The sequence below is a fragment of the Cnephaeus nilssonii genome, assembly GCF_951640355.1.
Source record: "Cnephaeus nilssonii genome assembly, chromosome: 13".
NCBI lineage: Eukaryota > Metazoa > Chordata > Mammalia > Chiroptera > Vespertilionidae > Cnephaeus > Cnephaeus nilssonii.
The window spans coordinates 10,480,653-10,501,875 of NC_137084.1; the positions used below are offsets into that span (position 1 = coordinate 10,480,653).

The 21,223-nt window shown below is 52.1% G+C and overlaps 1 protein-coding gene across 2 annotated transcripts in view; it reads left to right on the top strand.

Moving 5' to 3' along the window:
• The window catches only part of LDLRAD3 (low density lipoprotein receptor class A domain containing 3), a 192,267-nt gene that overhangs the window by 108,023 nt on the left and 63,021 nt on the right, over positions 1–21,223 (top strand). The window contains exon 4 of one of the 2 annotated variants that reach the window (XM_079789356.1): positions 3,064–3,198. In XM_079789356.1, the coding sequence (XP_079645482.1) occupies positions 3,064–3,198 (135 nt within the window). The remainder of the gene's footprint in view (positions 1–3,063; positions 3,199–21,223) is intronic. The other variant, XM_079789357.1, reaches the window with a different exon arrangement.

The following is a 21,223-nucleotide window of genomic DNA, read 5'->3' on the forward strand; positions in this document are numbered from 1 at the left end:
TGCAGCAATCTAGCACATTGTAGCTATTCTTCTATGGGTGACATTTGTGCCATTTTTAATTTTTTAATATTCTACAAACAGTGCTCAGTAGCACTTTTTCTTTTTCTCAAAATTCTTCGTAGAGTGTATAGCTGGATGCGCACATGCACCTTAAATTTGACCGAATATCACTAAGTTGGCCTCCAAGGCGGACCCACCAATTTGCACTCCCACCTGCCGTCTGTGAGACTTCCTCTCCCCGCACATCCTGCCAGCAGCCTGGTGTTCTCAGACCTTAAGCTGGGCTCGTGGAGGCGGTTAACGTGGGCCTTCATTACAGGTCAGCGTTCTTTTAGGTCGTTGTTGACCATTTGTCGTTGTGGGAGTTGCCTGCTCATCATATCCTCTGCCATCTCCCTACTGAGTTGCCTTTTTGCTTTGGAGTGACGAGAGTTCTTTATGTATTCTGGCTTCTGATCCTTTCGGTTATGTGTGTTAATACCCGCCAGTGACTGGGTCTTCGGTCTGGATTCTTTACCAGAGCTGTGTCTTAAGGTCTGGTCAGCCTTAGTTCATCTTGAAGATATGAGCCATCTTAATACACACATGCACACATATGTACACATGTTTGTAGCATGTGCATATGCACACACACGGCTTCTTTTTCTTGGGAAGGCTTGCACCGTCTACCTTTGTGAGAGTCCGAGGGTGAAGAAAAGGAAGTGGTTGCCCACAGTGGCAGCGAGGTTGATGGAAAACAGCCTTCCCCACTAGGAGAGTCACGGAGGCTTGCAACCAGCCGGTCTTGGAGCAATTCGAGTGGCCTCCCGAGGCTGTTAGAGCGAGCTGATTGTTGCCCGGGCTGTGGCTGTGTAGACGTGACCCGCAAGGTCTCAGGGAAGCTGAAGGCCACCGTGGTGGGGCACAGAGGGTTTGGAGGGCTGCCTTGGACAGAAACCGGATGTGATTTGAGGTTTGGGGTTTCTCGATTTTGGTTTTGGCTGAGGTCAGACCTTGGTTTCAGCCCGATCACGTTGAACCATTCTGTGGCCCACAGCGATTTAAAGACTTAAACTCCCATTTCCAGGCCAGATTATTTTTGTTGGACTTTGCACTGGCCCGTCCTCTTCAGAACTGAGAGCACTGGCTTCCCCTCCCACTCCCCGTCCTCGGACCTTTCACTTCAAACTTTCTGAGTTGAATCAAGAAGAACCCTGGGGCCTTTCGGGTGTGTGGACCCTGTGCATTCACAGTCCCTGCAGCCACGATCTCTGCCTGCCTTACCGGGGCTCAGTGAGGCGCGTGGGAAGACAGATGACAGCTGCTATCTTGCTGTTGCCAACCCCCCCCCCCCCCCCGACCTCGAGAGACCCCGGAGCTCCTTGCCCCTGACCCCATAGCACTCTCCTGCCTGGGCCCGGCCTCCTGCTCTGGTGCTCTTCCCACACGCGTCATCCAGGTGTGGGCTCAGTGCATCCCCACGTTCCAGGATGAGCCCGCTTCATCGTCACCAATTCGCTCCTTCAGAGAGCGCCACCCTCCGGAGCCGGCACAGGCAGCCCGAGGGGACTGTTCCCCGTGCTGTGCCAGGTGTCAGACCGCACTGCACGCTTCCTCACCTGTCGTCTCGGGTGATGCTCACAGTAGTGCCGTCTGCAGCCGGGCCGGCTTCCTGGGCCTGTGACCAGCACGTCGTTCAGGGCCTGTGCTTCCCTTAGAAGGAAGGGCACCACCACGCTTGCTTTTAAGCCCTGCACTTGCCTTCTTGAATTTTTAAGTAATTTCTCAACAGTTGGCCTACGTTTTCCAGCTTGCACTGAGCCCTGAAAATCAGGTGGCCGGTCCTGCCCACAGATCGAGGCGCCGAGGCTTGAGAGGGGATGTAATTTGCCCGAGATTGCACAGCTAATGCCTGTCAGGGCTGGGATCGGAGGAGTTTCTTCTTTGCTACTTCACTGATTAAAAATAGAGCTCCGGCCCTGGCTGGTTTGGCTCAGTAGATAGAGCGTCAGCCTGCGGACTGAAGGGTCCCAGGTTCGATTCCAGTCAAGGGCATGTACCTGGGTTGCAGGCACATCCCCGGTGGGAGGTGTGCAGGAGGCAGCTGATGGATGTTTCTCTCTCATCGATGTTTCTAACTATCTCTCTCCCTTCCTCTCTGTAAAAAATCAATAAAATATATTAAAATAAATAAATAAATAAAAATAGAGCTCCGAAGAGCCTTGTGGGAATTGCCCCACCAGGAATGAGGCAGATCGTGCTGTAGAAACACTGATTTTCTGTAGAGATTTGTTTACATGTCATTAAATAGTTTTGTGGTGACCCCCCACACCGGCCAGTTGCCACCCTTGTCTGTGAGGGAAGAACCCTATCGGTCATTTCTTTTGAGGTCCCTGAAAGTGCCTGCAACAGGGCGCCTCCCGGGGAGCCAAGCAGGCCGACCAAGCAGGTCAGTGGGCTCCTTTGACTGCAAAGAAGGGAGAGAGACCACTGGGTGTAGGGAACTATAACGATGTACGAGGAATTAAGATGCTGGCCCACAGGGAGCCGGGAGGGTCCGGCATAGCTTTGGACCAGATCCTGGCATCCCTCCCTGGGTGGCAGGGGTTCCTGGGTCCCCGACTCAGCTCCTCCTGGCTTTGCTGTTCTGTGTGTCTCATGCTACCAAGCATTCCACTTGCAACTCTGCCAGGACTTTCCCATCTGGCCCAGGCCCCTCAGGCTGCTGGGCGGCCTAGAGGTTGACCCGGGGGCCAGGCAGTGCCCTCTGGCTGTGTTGATATGGTTACAGGCCACTAGCCCGGTGTTGATATGGTTACAGGCCACCAGCCTGGTGTTGGCATGGTTACAGGGCACCAGCCTGGTGGCTCGGGCGAAGTTGCTTTTGGAACGGGGCAGAGGGAGTCCTGTCCTGCCCAGGTCACTGTCTGCCCAGGCTCCCAGGACGGGCTCTGATCGAGTAGGCCATCTTCGGAGGTGAGCTCACTGCCTCCAGAGCAGGACACCCTGCTGGCTGCAGAACGTTCGGGGGTGCCCACGGGACTGGCTGGCTCCCTGGTGATCGGCTCTCCCTTCCCTTCACAGCAGCAAACCCTCTGCTTTGCTCCACCGCCCGCTACCACTGTAAGAACGGGCTCTGCATCGACAAGAGCTTCATCTGCGACGGCCAGAACAACTGCCAGGACAACAGCGACGAGGAAAGCTGCGAGAGCTCGCAAGGTAGGAGGCGCCCGGCGCTAACCAAGGATCGCAGATCACAGCCCCACCCACAGGCACCCGGAGAGGGAGGACACGACCCCCGTGCCCACCTCCACACGCGCGCACTGTGTTCATGCTTGCACTTGACCCCACAGCCCTGGCACGCGTGGTGCCAGCTAGAAGCACCATCCCTTTTGCTTTTCTCGTGTTAAGTAGCATACGCACATTTTCTCAGAAGTGACGTTGGCCCGCTGCGTGATGCCCTGTGGGCCTCTGCTGTGGCTTTCTGAGTCGCTGCATCGTCCGGGGCCCTCGAGGCTGTTCCTCACGTTGGATTTCTCGTGCGGGATGAGTTCTGCCGGGCGGGCCGTGTGCGCGGTGCACGGCTCCGCCTCGCCGTGCAGCTGTTGGGAATCATTTTTTTGCTCGCATTGTCTGCACACGTCAGTTTCCCCGGGATACCCCAGGCGTTCGCTGCGGTTCTGTTTTCTCCATTTTTGCTAATTTTGCAGGCACAGAATGATGGCCTCCCAAATGCTTTCATTTGCGTTGCTCTGATGATGAGCAAAGCTGACGTTCCCCATGTGCTTATTTACTCTTTGTTTCCTCTGTGTGGATCGCCTGCTCCTCTCAGAGCTCTCGGCCTCAGAGCTGTTTTCTGGAAGCCGGGGGATGCCGTTTGGGGTGGAAAGATGAGCGTTTTAGGGAACCCAGGAGGGCACAGCAGGGTCTTATCCTCTCCGGTGAAAACTGACCGGGTACCTTTCTTTACTCATTGACTGTTTTCCTGTAAACATGTGTTTTCTTCAGTGGTGAGGTCAAAACACAAAGACTTAAGAATGTACGTCCATTTTAAGGCAACCTAAAAAATACGTATTTCGGGTATAAACTAGTACCACCTGAATGCGAGCTTTACCTTTTTTTTTTTTTTACTTAATATTACATTGCTGTGATTCATCCCTATTATTGTTTGCTGGTAGAGTTCACTTTCTTGACTGTGATTCAGTATTCCACTGTATGAATCTACCACAGTTTCTAGACGTAATAAAACTGCAAAAAGCAAGGCAAGGGAAAGATGTAACTGGCCAGCTCCTGTCAGGAGGTGGGATGGATGGGGTCGGCTCCATGTTTAGTTGGCGCTTGTTACGTTATTAAAAATGAATAAGTGGGTCATTCATAGACCACTGGTGACAGTGAGTCACAAGCCAGGGATGGTGATCCATCCGAATCTGTACGCTCGAGGTCCAGAGACAAGGACAGACAAAATGTGCATCCACATAGCCTCGGCCAAAGCGTGTGCAGAAAGCAGCTCTGGAGCTCATTCCTGGGTAGCATGAGCCTCTGATTGCCCTCGGGTCTTCGCTTCACCAGGGGTTCTCAAAGCATGGTCCTCCAAGAAGCAGCACAGGGAACCCTCCAAAATGCAGAGCTCAGGCTGCACCCCAGACCAGCGGAGTCACCCGGGGAGCCGTCCGTGCTTCCAGAGCCTTCCGGTGATTAAATACACAGGGAAGCCTGAAGCCCCTGTTGCGCACCAGCCTCAGAGAGGTCTCTAATCTTGCCATTTGCCGAGGAATTTCTAAACTTCGATGGAGCGGCAGGGTATTTCTAGCCTTCACGCAAAGTCACGGTTTTATAAACCGAAAGTTAGGCCAGTAAACACTCGTATGGCCTGTGCCATCCGCAGCGATAGATAGCAAATGGGGGGCACCGGTCACAAAGTCGAGTACATATTAGCATAGATAGGAGGGATTGAGGGGGTTTTCTGTACTATTTCTTAGATGGTTTCCTATGTGTTTACGAGACTCACTAATGGTGGCCTGAGATGTTCAGCAAAAGGACTCCCAAATCTAAACCTGGGAAGTTAGGGAATTTGCCCTCCCGTCCCACCCCCACCCCCACCCCATAGGTTTGTCCCCGCATTTTTCTGAAGCAGATTTTGGCTTACCCTTAAGCACTGGCTCTCTGCAGGCTGGGCGAAGTTAGTGTTTCTAAGCCCAGCCCCTTTTTCTCTGTACACACTGAACTTTCATATAAACACGGGGCGTAGGAAACGTCAGCGCTGGCCACGTGTGCGGAGCCTGGTGTTGCCAGATACCGTACGTGGAGCAGCCTCCCTTAGCGTCTCAGCTTTGTGCCTTCCACAACCAGATGATACCCCCCTGGAAAGTAAGCTGTGTTCCCACAAGCGCTCAGAAGACAAGTCCCATCAGGGCGGGGGGTGACGGCTGCAGTCGCCATCATTATGACAGCCTCCGAGCAAGGGAAAGGCGTTACCCTTAGCTACCCGAGAGCAGGAAGCCTGCCCTTTTTTGCCTCTTGAATCCCACAGGTCCTACCTAGCAGCTGAGTGCCCTGCACATAGTGGATTCCATAAGGACTGGAGACTGGAGAAGATGTCTTTGTCGGGCGTTACGCTGTTAAGCTGTGCTTAATTTGCCCCCTATGTAGTATTACATTGTGTCATTTTAAGTTACGTGAGTCTTAAGATCTACAGTCTATTAAAATACTCATCATGCCCTGGCCAGTGTGGCTCAGTGGATAGAGCGTCGGCCTGCGGACTGAAGGTCCCGGGTTCGATTCTGGTCAAGGGCATGTACCTTGGTTGCAGGCACATCCCCAGTAGAGGGTGTGCAGGAGGCGGCTGATCGATGTTTCTCTCTCATCGATGTTTCTAACTCTCTATCCCTCTCCCTTCCTCTCTGTAAAACATCAATAAAATATATATAAAAAAATAAATAAATAAAATACTCATCATAAAGGATTGTTATTGTTGTTTAGATAGAGCAGATGATGCTGTCACTCCCTCGGGGGAGCGTACCCCGCAGTGAGCGTGAGATGGGGATCGGGCCTGCTGTCCCCTGGACTAGTCTGCGGTTTCGCATCCCTCTTACGGTGTGACGTCCCCCTGCTCCGAGTGTGATTCTGGTTTTGAAGGGTATGCTTTCCTCCTGTCAGGTAGCCTCTACATGCAAACTGCCTGCTACTTTGGGGCTTGAGCAAAGAAACACCAGTGAACTGGGGCCCGTCTTGTACTGCAGGAGATTGGGCCCCTCGTCACCTTAACGGTAGTGAACGTTCATTGAGCCTTACTGGGCCCTAGACACGGTGCTAATTCATAAGCACCTTCTGTGCACGAGCTCCTTTAGGCAAAACGTGTCCTGTCTGCCTCTGCCGGGCTCCCAGTCCTTCCCAAGGCATCTTTGCTTCCAGTCCGTGTGGGCAAAGGAAAAGGTATTTTATACCATCTGCCTGGACGGCGTGGAGAAAGCCGGCCCCGCGACAGGAAGTGCAGGTCTTAAAGTACTTTCCTTCCAGCTTGGTGAGGGACTGGGGGAGTGGTGTCCCACCCTAGAGACCCCAGCTTTGTGTGTGTTTGCCTCACCTCCCTCTCTGCTCATCCCCATCAGTCCCTGCCTCACCCTTGGCCTTGAAACCAATGACCAGCTCTGCCGTGAATTGATGGGATGGGACGGGACCAGGCTGGGATGGGACCGGGAATGTGCAGTCATTACTATCTTTCTATTCCCTGTGGGGTGTAGGAGAGAGCAGAGAGCACTGGGGTGGAATGGGATCTTAATTGGGCTCCCTTGATTGGGAACACAACCTGTTCCCCAGGTAATTCCCACAGCAGTGGCTGTGGAGCAGGCTTGCGTATGGGTCTCCTGTTGCCTGGCCACTCTCCCTGGGAGGGCACATCTGGGGGCCAGCAGGTGCTGCCCTGCCCATGCTGGGCGTGGCCAGCACTGAGGTGGCCTTAAATACGTTGACTTCGATCCAATGGGACAGTTAGATTCTCTCCAGCTTTGGGTAAGCGACTGAACGTGGCAGGTAGGCTTGAATGACTCCCAGCTCCTGGGGTTCACACCTGGTATAATCCTAATCCCTTGAATGTGATCTGGACTTTGCGACTTGCTTTAATTTTTTTTTTTTTTTAATAATTGTGGCAAAATAGACTTAATATAAAATTTACCACCTTAACCGTTTTGGAGTGTACGGTTCGGTTGTGTTAAAGTATATCCACATCGTTGCACCCCAGTCTCCAGATCTAGTCCATCTCCCACAACTGAAACTCTGTACCCATTCAAAAAGGCCCCAGTCCTTCCTCCTGCCCCCAGCCCCTGGCCACCTCCATTCTCCGTTCTGCCTCTGTGAATTTGACTGCTCTAGGTATCTCATATAAGTGGAATCACTCAGTATTTGTCTTTTGCTGACTGGCTTATTTGTTCCTTAGTGTAATGCCTTCAAGGTTTCATCCGGGCTGTGGCAGGTGTCAGAACTTCCTTCCTTTTTAATTAAGGCCGCACAGTACTCCATTGTATGCCCGTACCACATTCTGCTTACCCACTCACCTGCTGATGAGCACTCAAGTTGCTTCTACCTTTTGGCTATTGTAAGCAATGCTGCTGTGAACACAGCTGTACAAATTGTGCCTTGCTTTTTAACAAAGATGACAGCATCAAAGGGGGTGGTATGTTGGTTCCAAGATTAGATTACACAGACTGGCATCTGTTTTTGCGCCCTTTCTCTCTTTCTCTCCCCCTCTCTCATATGTGGATGGAGCTGCCATGATTTAACTAGCCCCATGGGTAGGCCCTGGCCAGTAGCCAGCAAAGAGCTGAAGCCTCCCAGTAGCCACGTGGTGAGCTTGGAAGTGGCTCCTCCTCTGGGGAAACCTCCAGCTATCCAAGGCCCAGCAGACACCTTGACCTTGGCCTCGTAAGAGGCCTTGAGCCAGAGCTAAGCTGCTCCTGGATTTCTGACCCAGCGAAACGGGGAGATGAAAATGTTTGGTTTAGTTAAGCCTCTGAGTTTCGGGTTGATTTGTTATGCATTGCTGATAGATCACTAATACACTGAACACCTCTCACCCGGGCCCCAGTCTGACTGTCCCAGTCCCAGAGTGCTGTGGAGACGCAGGTGATGGCGAGGCGTCGCCTCTGCGAGGAGGTCAGGTTGGGTGTTATAGGGACCGCCGGGACTGAGCACTGACCGAATGGCAGGCACCAGTCCCAGCATTTTACTGGCCTCATCCCTTCAGTCCTCACAGAGTCCCCGTGAGAGGGACCGTCTCACAGAAAATGAGCCCGTTTTCTAGATGAGGAACCCAAGGAACAGAGAGGTGTCCACGGCTGTGCCATGTCCGCAGCGAGGAGTGGTGAAGCCAGGACGGAAACTCAGGCCACCCAGTGTGCAAAGCAATGCTCTCCGTGGTCCCCCATGGCCCCCATCGCCCCGATACTGCCGTCTGGTCATCACGGCATTGAGCCCGGAACACCAGGCCCAGCTCTTGGTCCTGTGATCCCGTCAGGGCGGTGGGTTTGAAGGCTGGCATGTGGTCCCACCCTTGGTACCCAGGTTGTCCTCTCAGGAGGAAAGACCGACGCTGCCTGCCGCCTGCCTGCAGGGGAGGAATGCTGGGTGTTCACCCTCCTGCAGAGGCACCGGGCCGGGGAGGGACTGCGTGTCTTGGCTGCAGGTTGCAGTGCCTTTATCTCGCCTGCTGCATTCTGGTGATAACGCTTCAGGAGCCTTTGGAAAGCTGGCTGCGGGGCTTGGCATCTCACCAAACGCTAACAGTGCCAGCGTGTTTCTTCTGCAGAAGTGTGTGTGTGTGTGTGTGTGTGTGTGTGTGTGAGAGAGAGAGAGAGAGAGAGAGAGAATGAGAGACAGCGCCGTGCATTGGGAGAAGGGAAGCGTGGCTCCCCTGGGGTGGACAGCAGGAGGAACCTGGGAGGAGCCGGGGAGATCAGCAGTGGCCGGTGGGCGGGGGTCCGGGAAGCCACAGTAAGGATTTTGGACTTGGTCCTACGGGCAGTGGGAAGTCACCATGAGACATGTGGAGGTGAAAGCCGTGGGTGGACAGGGCCATGGCTTCAGGGAGTATTTGAGACTCGGATCGCTGAGATTCGGTGACAAACTGGGTGAGGGTTGCGAGGGGTCGGAATAGCCACGGCAGCGCGCGAGGCACGGGGATGCTGATCCTGGGGACCGAGAGGCTGCCCTCCGGCCGGCCGGCGGTGCGTGCTTCCCGCCCTGCGCCCGGCTGCCCCAGGCGAGGTGGTGAGAGTGAAGGAGGGATGCTTTCGGAAGACACCTTTGCTTCCTGTCACAAGATACACCCAGTCGCAGCCCAAGCTCATTTCTAGGGAAATCGTGGTGAGCAGTCAGATGGGAAAAGTGCTAATTTTTTAGTTTTTCAAGTATGAATGGGAAAGATGATAGATAGATAGATAGATAGATAGATAGATAGATAGATAGATAGGTAGATAGATAGATAGATTTGAAAGTAGTTGCATTTAGGAAGCTTTTTTCCAGAAGGGCCAGTTGGATATTTATAACCTCACTCGTGGGCCATACAAAATTATCAACTTAAAGATGAGCCTACTATATTTGGTCAAACATTTAAATTAACTCACTCCTCATGCCTTGGTAGGGCCAGACCAAATGATTTCTCAGCCTTATATGGCCCTCCGACCAGATGTTCCCCATCCCTGCTTTAGGTGATCCCACCAAAAATGTCACAGCGTAGAATTGGTTGGGTGGTCGGTCTTTATCCCGACACTCCTGGCTGCCGTGTGATGTCAGGAGGGGCCCTGGGAAAAAACCATCACCCCGAAAGCATTCGTTTGGCTGGAGGAATGGGAAGCCTTTGTTCCACTTTTAACTCCAGAGTGAAGGCCCAGCTGAGCTGGGAAAGGCCGAAATGCTGACGTCGTTAGAAGAAACAGGAGGAGGTTGGAGGGGTTGATTGCTGCCTTCCGGTACCTGGGGGGTGTCTCCTTAGCGACTGGGTGTTTGCATCACCAGGTCGTCCTTACCATTAGCCACTGCGACGGGAATTGGAGGAATTCTAACGTGCCCCTTCTCCGAAGAAAGGCAGGATTCTCCCCAGGACAGTCTCTGCTTCCTGGTCTCGTAGCCATCGTGCTAATCTCAGAGCTCTTTCTTTCGTCTCCCCCATTCCTTGTGCCCTTCGCCCCTCTCTGCCCTCTCTTGGCCCCCGGCTTTCTCTACCCCTCCATCCCCCAGGCATGTGGTAGCGTCCGGCCTGGACACCCGGCAGAGTGTGCCTCCTCTGGAGGCGACCGACCATGTTCCAGGGCCGTCGGACTGAGTGTGGGCCGTGCTGTCTGCCTGCTCTGCCGGTTCTTAGCCACGTGACTGCTGCGCTGTGCTGTGCTTATGTAGGGCCCTTTATCCTTCCAGTCCGTGGACAGCCTGTGGCCCTCAGCTCCCCACACTGCCCCCGACTCGTTTCTTCTCTTGACTCTTCTTCATAGTCATTCAAACTCCAGTTGTTTGTGCAGTGCCTGCTATGGCCCGGCCCCACCCAGGTTCTGAAAGAAATACAACGTAAGCTCAGGTCCAAGTGGCTCCCGGTCTGCAAGGGAGGAACATATTGCCCTACAGGTAATGACCCTAACTCAGGCGTCCTCAAACTATGGCCCGCGGGCCACATGCGGGTGTTTTTGCCGTTTTGTTTTTTTACTTCAAAATAAGATATGTGCAGTGTGCATAGGAATTTGTTCATAGTTTTTTTAAACTATAATCCGGCCCTCCAACAGTCTGAGGGACAGTGAACTGGCCCCCTGTTTAAAAAGTTTGAGGACCCCTGCCCTAACGTATGGTAAGTGCTGTGATAGAGCCAGCAGCAGGCCCTGGGAGACAGGACGTGAGGGGCAGCGAGGAACGACGTTTTCCTAGGGGAATATGGCAGAGGCTTCAGAGAAATGAAATCTCTGCCCAGTCTTTAAGGATAAACAGAAATGGACCCATAAGCAAGCATGAGGCTGGGCATCGAGCCAGAGGAAGTAGCATATTCAAAGACAGGGATTCCTTATGGCTAGAGCGACGTGTTGGGGGTGGGCGGCGTGCAGGGTGCGTGAGGCCGGCTGTGGAGGCCCCCTCCCCTCCCTGCCTGGTTCAGTGGGAAGGTGGAGCCAGAGGAGAAGTGAGAAGGGAATTCACAGCAGGGGCTGACTGTCCTTGCACAGGGTGAGAATCTGGTTCTCCGTGGTCTTACTGGGCTCTGCTCTCCCATGGGCAGGGGAAATCTCAGTGAGACTTGGGGACACCACGCAGGGGGCTGGGATACAGTAGGTGCTGTGACTTCTCCAGGATCAGCATCGTGGGGGAGGGTGGATGACGTTGGGCCAGATATTCCCACCCTCCCACCCTTGACTGTAGTGGCTTGAACAATCTTTCTTGGGTTATGCAAGCCAGTAATGACCCTTCTTTTTTTGGATCCAGTCTGGCTCCCTGGGAGCGCTGTGGCCTGGGAAAAGTGGTCATGTGCTCTGATGTTGCAAATATCTTGCCAACCCCCTCCCCCGCCCAGGCACCTATTTTTCTTTCCCTCCTTGTTTCTCTCTGGAAATGCAGCAGGTTATCAGTGGTTACCCTTTGGCTCTGGAATGCCACGGAATGCCACTTCCCACGTTCTCCTCTGTGAGTTCTCTCCCTGGAGGTCTCACGCCCTCGGTGAAGTGTGCGTGGCTCCAGTTGGCATCGGTAGGTCCGCTTTTGCTGAAGGCCTCCCTTTGCAGGGCACACTGCTAGGTGCTAGATGAGGTCCAGAGAACTCCCAGGAGCCGCTCCATCTCTGGTAGCTAATTTCTCAGCTGGAGGGGAGGGCCCGGAGTACACTGGCACCCTTTGACCAGCACCGTGAACTTGAAAAAGGTTGCGTGGGGCCGTGCATCTGAAAGGCAGAAAGGGGGGATGGGTGGCTACCGGGGAGCAATGAGCCACAGACGTTTACTGAGTGGCACTGAGTCACACAGCCGAGGAGAGAAGCTCTGCGTGTGCTTTGACCGGTTGGGCTCCCAAACAAAACCGGTCTGAGCTGGAACGCTCTGCTGTGCCAGCAGGGGAAACCGAGGCACCTCACCAGCAGGGCCGGCCCCTCTCAGACCCTCAGTGTCTGCTTGAAGAGGCTCTGCCCATCTTTGTTTCTTCCTCATTTCTTGTGAACCTGTTGTGACCCTTTGAGAGCCAAGCTTTGACCTTAATTTTGGAGTTTGATCAGGATGATTGTTATTCCTGGCCTGAAAAAAAGTGGGACTAGCTGTGGAACGTTCCAGAGTGTGGCTGTTCAGGTATAGGTGGGGGTGGAGCAGAGCCTCCGCCATTCGAGGCGAGGGTGGGGGGTGCTCAGGTGTCCTTGACTTCCCCAGGCGTGACCTTACAGAAGCTGCCTTATCGGTCAATAGCAGAGGCGAGTCTCATCGTCCCCTGTTCACGCAGCAGAGTATTAAGTGCCAGACATCGGGGGTGCATCACTGAAGGAGAGGCCCCGAGAGTGTGTGGCTGTCCCGGTTTCTGAGGATCGGCGCCGTTTAAAAGCCAGGTGTCCATCTTGCTTCGTTTGGAGGAAATGACTTGGATTATTTCTCAGGCAGAACAAAGCCTTGCCTTTGGACTGTGGGACTTGGAGAAGAGACGTTGTGAGGTGGGACCTGGGAGAAAACAGGTCTGTGGTGTCCCTGCTCACCCATTCTAGACGGTCACATTTGGAGGCAGTTGCAAAAGACACCTCGCCTCAGACTAATTTATGGCGTGTTTTCTATTAGAATTGCAAAATAGGGTGTTAAAATATGGCTTCACGTTATATTTAATGCAGGCTAGATTTAAAACGGGGATATGAACTGAGCCGTGACGCAGGAACTAGAAGGAACTTGACTAATTTATTGGATTTCTGAAGTAATCTTGGTTCTGTTATTATAGTTGTTGTTGTTTCCATTATTGCTCCTTATTGTTTTTCATTAAAAGTAATTTGAATTAGCCTTAGCCAGTTTGGCTTAGTGGGTAGAGCATCGGCCTGTGGACTGAGGGGCCCCAGGTTCAATTCCCGTCAAGGACACATGCCCGGGTTGCAGGCTCGATCCCCAGTAGGGGGCACGCAGGAGGCAGCCAATCAGTGATTCTCTCTCATCATTGGTGTTTCTATCTCTCTTTCTCCCTCTCCCTTTCTCTCTGAAATCAATAAAAATATATATTTTTAAAAAGTGATTTGAATCAGAACCTTACCATGGGTGTTTAGAACCAACCACTCAGCTAGAGGGCACCTGAAGCTTGTGGCTCCCCAGCTGAGCAGGAGCTGACCCGCTGGTGGAGTGTCTGGCTCCCACTCAGTCTGACAGTGTGTGCGTGATGGCCGCGGCTGCAGCCGTGTCCGTGGGACTGTGGCCCCATGTGGGCTCTGTCACTTCACGGGCAGTGTCAGCATTAGCGAAATGCCTTAGTTGGTGGTGGTTCTCTGCTTGGTCTTCCCTTCAGCTCTCAATCTGGTAGTAAAATTCAGAGATGATTCTGTAAGATGTTTATACCCTCTGTGAAAAGATCTGGAAAATGCAAATGAGTGTGATCAGGGTTCTGTGGAGACAGGAGTTATTAAAGGCCAGCGACGAGGTGTTATGTTGAAGGGTGTCTAGTTACAGGGATGCTTAACCAGCAGTGGTTGAAAAATGTAGGGGAGAGAGGGGGAAATGCTGATGGTGAGTTTCAGAATGCTGGAGTGGTGGGGGGAAGAGATGTGATTGTTATTTCATCAGAAATAAAATGAATTACTGCTACAACATAGATGAACCTTGATAACATTATGCTAAGTAAAACAAGCCGGTCATAAAAGAGCCCATACTATAGGGTTCTATTTATATGAAATGTGTAGAAGTTGGGTGTATACCTAGGAGCGGAATTGCTGTGTCATATGGTAACCAACTCTGTGTTTAATTCTTTGAGGAACTGCCAGACAGTTTTCCAAAGTGGCTGCACCATTTTACATGACCACCCACAGGGGTCTGATTTCTGCACATCCTCACCAACACTTGTTTTTATCATTATATTATTACTAAAGGTCTGGATTCGTGCACCAGTGGGGTCCCTCAGCCTGGCCAGCAGGGATCAGGCTGAAACTGGCTCTCCAACATCCCCTGAGGGGTTCCAGATTACGAGAGGGCAGTTCTTGGGTGACACACCCCAGAATCAGGCTCCCTCCTCTCTGGTTCCGGGTGTGTCACCCGAGAACCGCAGCTGCCAAGTCACTGCAGCTCGGCAGCTCCTGCATTGAGCATCTGCCCCCCTGGTGGTCAGTACGTGTCATAGCTACCAGTCGGACTGTCGAACAGTCAGATGGTCAGCTGGTCGCTTAGGCTTTTATATATATAGCTAGCTATCCTTGCAGTGTGAAGTGGTACCACATTGTGGTTTTGACTTGCATTTTGCTAATGACTAATGATGTTGAACTACTTTTCATGTCCTTTTTGGCCACTTAGAGAACTATTTATTCAAATCTTTTGCCAACTTGTTAAAAGTTGGGTTATTTGTCTTTTTATTGTTGAGTTGTAAGGGTTTTTTATATATTCTTCAAACAAATCATTTATCACATATGATTTGCGAACATTATCTCTCATTCTGTGAATATTCTTTTCACTTTCTTGACTTTCATTTGCAGCACAAGTTTTTCATATTGATGAAGTCTAACTCATCTATTTTTTTCTTTTGTTATTTGTGCTTTTGGTAGCATATCTAGTCATTGCCTAATCCAAGGTACCAAAGATTACTCTTGGGTTTTTTTTTGTTGTTTTTTGTTTGTTTGTTTTTTAAGAGTTTTATCGTTTGGGCTCTTATTTCCAGGACTGTGGTGCATTTTTAGTTCATTTTTAAGGATGATGTGAGTTAATAGTCCAACTTCCTTCCCTTGCGTGTGGACATCCAGTTATCCCATTCCCTTTTGTTGAAAAGGTTATTCTTTCCCCCACTGAGTTGTCTTGGCACCCCCGTCTGCTTTGTTTTTAATAAATTCACTACCTAGACTCCTTCAGCTATATTTCTCATCAGGGGACAAGTTCACAAGTAGTGTGTGACAGTCCTTGCCTCTTAGGGATTTATGCTCCTGCAGGAAGAGCCGAGAAACAAATGTGGAAAAAAGACACAGCTGTGTGATGATATAGGGGACATTTTTTAAAAAGTGGCCAGTTCCCTTCCTCGTTGGATGACTTCATCATACCACGTACCTCTCCTCATAAATCCAGCGGCAATTTCCTTCGCCAGAATAATAATGTATTTTCCTCCACAGGTATAGTGGTCGTTGTAGCTGGAGTTGTATTAAGTGGAAACTGTCATTGGAGTGTTAACTGTGTGCCGGGGACTTCTCTGAGCACTTTATACACATCCTTCATTCAAACCATGCGAGAACCCCAGGAGGCAGTAACTCTTATCCATGTTTTATGGATGAAGAAAATGAGGTCCCGAGAGGTTAGTTCGTTTGCTCTGGGTCACTCAGCTGACAGGTGAATTTGAACCCAACAACCCAATACCAGGCACCAGTCCACACTTGGTGCGTGTTAACAGTTCACTGCCTCTCCTCATTCACTGTTCTGTCCTCAGCACCCAGTGAGTAGTTGGCACTCAGTAGCCATTTGTGGGATATACAACTGGATGAACTGAATAAATGACTAAAGGATAATCCAGACAGAACAGCAGTGGCCAAGGAAGGAGGATTGATTTATGGGGGGGAAATTAGAGGAACGAAATCCATAGGTAGGGTTTGCCTAAGTGAGAGTGATGGCTGAAGCCAGAAGGCGCCCTGGGGAGAGGATCCGGGTAACAGGGCAGCGAAGGGGAGGAGGAGGAGTGATGGGGTGTTGGAGCGCAAAGTCCAGGCTGGAATACAAATGAGGAATCACGGCTTGCACTGCAGCCTGCGGACCGGTCTGTGTGAGAACAGGATGGAAATGCCATCCGGTGAGCGCAGACACCCAGAGCGTCCAACCCCGTCCTTCGAAGGGTGCCGGCTGGGAGAGGTGGGTGCAGGGCAGACCCACGAGCACTCACCTGGGATCCAGCAAGATGCCGATGGCTCTGAGAAGATGGTGCGATAGTGTATCAAAATTATTATCGTCCTGGCAAATACTGCTTGTCACGGAAGGCAGGGGCAGCGGTATCTCAGGCAGGCCGAGCAGGGTTTTGTAAGCGATGAAAGCTTGATGGTCTGTCGGGGGTGATGGATGCTAGGAATTTTTATCCCTTTTGCTTTTCTCACGGTATTGAAGCCAGAAGGTCGCCTCCCAGCCGGGAGGGGTGAGGCTGTGCCGGTGTGAGAGCCTGGGCAAAGCTATGAGGCCATCATCCTTGCAGACGCAATGCCCACCACCTGCAACAGTCGTTAATGGCATTGCATCCTCGCCGCATGCCAGGCGCCCGTCATTAGCATTTTCTTCTTATGGAATCAGTTGAGGGAGTTTCTCCTTCTATTATGGTTCCTATTTAACAGGGGAGGGAAGGGAGGGTAAGGAGATTATAGGGCTTGGTCATTGTGATGGTTGATTTTATGTGTCCCCTTGGCTGGGCTAAGGAATGACCAGGGAGCTGGTAGAACATTTCTGGGTGTGTCTGTGAGGGTGTTTCCAGAAGAGATTAGCGCAGTCAGTAGACTGAGTAAAGCAGACGGCCTTCCCCAATCCATTGAGGAAGGGGGTTATATTTCCCCTCTCTCTCTCTTTCTTCCTCCCTCTCTTCCTCCCTCCCTCCCTCTCCCCTTGAGCTGGAACATCCTTCTCCTGGCCTTGGACTCGGGGACATTGTTGCTCCTGGTCCTTGGGCCTTTGGACAGACTGAGCCTGACACATGGGAGTCTTACATCGGTTCCCTTGGTTCTGAGGCATTTGGGTTTGGACTGGAACCACCAGCTTCCCTGGGCCTCCAGCCTGCAGAGGGCAGATCATGGAACTTATCAGCCTCCATAATCGCCCCAGCCAATCCCTCACCTTAAATATCTATCCATCTATCCATCCATCTATCCATCCATCTATCCATCCATCCATCCGTCCGTCCGTCCGTCCGTCAGTCCGTCCGTCCATCCATCCATCCATCCGTCCATCCATCCATCCAGTCTCCTATTGGTTCTGTTTCTCTGACTGTACCGTCATCCAGTAAATGGCAGAGCCAGAATTTGAACCCACACTCCTGTGACCTTCCAGGCAAAGCTCTTAAGACACAATCCCTCCCCCGAGGATCTTACCGTTTGGTTTGGGCGACCAAGCGAACAATCGGAAAAGGACAAGTAAGAGCTGTTCCGCGTGCCTCAGAGAGCAGGCGAGGGTGTCCCCATGAACAGCTCAGAGACGCCGTCCAAGAGGGAGCTGTGTTGGAGGAGGTGGAGCCTCCATGTGGGAGAAGATGGAAAGACTCGCTCTGTACACGTGGGGGTCAACAACTGACGAGGCAACCTCTCCAAGACTCCGTTTTCTCCTCTGAAGAATGGGGACAAGACCCGTATCATGGATTGGGACGAGCAAATGAAATAGTGTTGGGAGAGAGCTCAGCGCAGGGCTTGGCACCTAGGAAGCACTCAGTAGATAGTAGCTGTTTATTCATTGACGCTGTGGTTCTTGCTTGTTGTTGTTGTTTTATTATTATTATTATTATTATTATTATTAAGTAGGCACTGTCTTAGGTGTGGGTGGCCAAGAGGAATACGACCCTGTCCCAGGCCTTGAGGAGCTTAGAGACAGGGAAGGAGCACACAGGAGAACACACCATTCCCACATCGCTTGCTCACTTTTCTGTGCTCGCTCCACTTCCTGATGGAAGTCCTCGGGCAGATACTGTCAGCTGAGGAAGCCACCGGTGAGTATTATGAATGCCATGCGATACGGGCAACATGAGAAGAATATCCAGTCTCGTTTGGTAGGGTCCCGCCCAACTAGGTCGGGCTTGGCTCCATTTTGAGAATTGGATTCAGGTTGGTTCTACCTGTTTCTCTCTCTCTCTCTCTCTCTCTCTCTCTCTCTCTCTCTCTCTCTCTTTTTTTTTCTGAGAGAAATGGGCTACCCAGGGCATGTTTTTCTCATGGTAGTGCCAGACAGACGTGCAAAAGCCCACACCCAGCTGCACAAGCATATCTTAAGCCCGTACCCAGGACCCTGCTAAGGTCCCGTTGGCTGGAGGAAGTCACACGGTCAAGCCCAAGGTCAGCGGGCGGGAAGATAGTCTGCCTCCAGTGAGCGGGAGTGCTGGGTTGCATGGCCAAGGGCATGGGTGCAGGCAAGGTGAAGAACAGAAACAGCCTTGTATTTCACACCGAGCTTGGAGGGGAAGGAGGCTCTAGCCACAAATGGCTACCCTCGGCCTGGCAAACGTTTCGTTTTCCGGGAGACTTACCCTGCCGTGGCACAGCGCCTCCTCCCACCCCTTGATCTTCCGTGCCAGCCACCCAAACCCCTGAAGGCCTGCCTGTGGTCCCACAGCCACACTCTGGCTCCAGCCAGCGCTGCCTTTTATTGAGTCTGTCTCTGACTCATTATTTACAGAGACTGTAAAATAAAGCTTAACTCAAAATTACCGTAAGTCAGCTCATCCGAGTGCAGCGGCAGGCAGCTGGACCTTCACAGCTGAAAGCAGACGGAGTCGAGGGGGGAGGGGGTAAAACGGAGAGCTGCAAATAAAATGTCAGGGGATGCTTAATTATGTAAAGGTTATGCGTCTGCCTGCATAATTGTCTAAAGTGGCTGATGGCAACAGCTGGAGAGGGAGCAGCCTTCGCTTCTACTTATGTGTTTATCTGGTGCCTGTCACCGTAATGGCTGCAAGCAGTATTGACTCCAAATTAATTTTGCCTCATTCCTTCTCTTCCTCGGCTCTTCTTAGTCCTGCACGAAAACAGGAGACCAGTTGGCTACATAGGGAACACTTGGAGTTTGGGAAGGCGGAGTCTACCAGATAACACAGAACCAGCTCTTACTAGGTGCCTGTGGCTAGCTTAGGTGTTTTTTTTGTTTTTGTTTTTTTTATATTTTATTGATTTTTTACAGAGAGGAAGAGAGAGGGATAGAAAGTTAGAAACATCAATGAGAGAGAAACATAGATCAGCTGCCTCTTGCACACCCCCCACTGGGGATGTGCCCGCAACCAAGGTACATGCCCTTGACCGGAATCGAACCTGGGACCCTTGAGTCCGCAGGCCGACGCTCTATCCACTGAGCCAAACCGGTTTCGGCTAGCTTAGGTGTTTTTGACATGTGTTAGCGACTCCTCTAATACAGGCAACCACCGTATAAGGTATTATCACTACTCCTGTTTTGCAGGTGAGGATAGTTATGCGTTATGACCAGAGAGGTTAGGTAACTTGAAAACAGTCACACAGCTTGGAGAACCCCATTGAACCTTAGCACTTTTGATTGGCCTCTGCAAGGTGGTATTTGGGGAGTTCTTTGTCCTCGGAGTGAAATCCAAACTCTTTACCAAAGACTACGCACCTGGTATGTTCCCTCTCCCCGCTGGTCTCTGTCCACATCTTCTCCTGACATTCTCCTTGTCCACCTGGCCCAAGCCATGCTGCTTGTCTTTCCATTCCTTAGACCAGTGATGGGCAACCTTTTGAGCTTGGTGTGTCAAACTTCGCCAAAAAACTGAGCATAACTCGGGTAGTGTGTCACTTTGAGGAAAAAACTAACTCCAAGACTCTAGTAGCAAATGTTTCATCCTCGGCATGCGGCTGCGTGTCATCAGAAATGGCTACGCATGTCAGTGCTGACACGCGTGTCATAGGTTCGCCATCACGGCCTTAGACACACCAAGCCCTTTCCTGTCTGAGGGCTTTCCTTTGCAGGTGCTGTTACCTCTGCCTAGAACTCGGCCGCTGCAAAGATCGCCTTCCCTGGTCCCTCTTTAGGCAGGCTGTCCTCCCCTCGCCCTCTCTATTCTTGGCACAGCGTCCTGCGTCTTCCTCCCCGGGCAGTGTTTAGACTTATCAGTTATCGCAGGTACCCCCTCTGGGACATAGAGATAATGGGGTGCATCAGACCCTGGGCCCTGGAAGCAACTGCCTGAGTTCCAACCCCAGCCCCGCCACTTGCTATAGACTGTGCGACCTCAGGCCGATGACTCTACCTTTCTGTCCTCGGTTGCTTCTCCATCTGTAACATGCGGGTGGTGGGATTCTTCCGTAGAGTGAATTCACCCACCCCACGTTAAGGTGCTTAGTACAGTGCCTGATACACAGTCATCGCTCCGTACATGTGCCCTGTGTTATTGCCATCACCGTGAATACCCGTTTTATTATTAGCACATGTTAGGTAGCCGGTGGTTGTTGATGGAAGATGAACGAGTTGCTCTTTGTAGAAGGTGAAACAGAGGCCTCAGCAGGGACCCCAGCGGGCCCCGACCCAGCAGTCTCCTTGCACCTCATCACTCAGCGTGAGCCGCACCGCTGAGATGACTCGGCACGGCGATTTGCAGGGCTGTTCTTGGGTCCAGTGCTGCTGGCCCCTGCCCAGCACCCAGCTGTCCGAGCCCAGGCTGCTGTTTAAAAGTCAGTAGGTTTGGGAGACCACCCTTTGGGCGAAGCTCCGTAAACGCTCTTGGCGGAGTTGGGCAGATGAAGTTGTTGGGGAGAATGATGTTTTCCTACTCAGACGGGCGGCAGCATGAGTCCAAGCCCTGTGGAAGGTGTGGCCGGCGGGCCGTGTGGTCCTGCTCCCTCCCCTCCAACACCCACCCCCATCCAGGCTATTATGCAAGGCCGCTCCCCTCCCCCGTTCCCCCCCTCCCCACCGTTTGGAGGCAGCGGATGGAAGAAGCTGTAGGATTGTCCTGGGGCCCCGCCGCGGACAAACAAGGCCAGTTTGGAGCTGCCGGGGAACGAGTTGGATGGCACGTGGTGATGTGTGCGATGCCTCTCCTGGCCCTTCATTGACAGTCTGTTTGGAGCAGGCGTCTTCAAACTACGGCCCTCGGGCCACATGCAGGTGTTTTTGCCGTTTTGTTTTTTTACTTCAAAATAAGATATGTGCAGTGTGCATAGGAATTTGTTCATGTTTTTTTTTTAACTATAGTCCGGCCCTCCAACAGTCTGAGGGACAGTGAACTGGCCCCCTGTTTAAAAAGTTTGAGGACCCCTGGGAGGGTCTGTTCCTGTTTCAGCCCTCATCTTCGCCTCTGGTCTCCAAGACTTAGGAAGCTCTAGCATCCCCCCACCCCCCCTCCTGTCCTCTCCCCTCCCTCCTGGTGGCCCCTGAGGCCTGCTCCCCCCATGCCTCTGCTG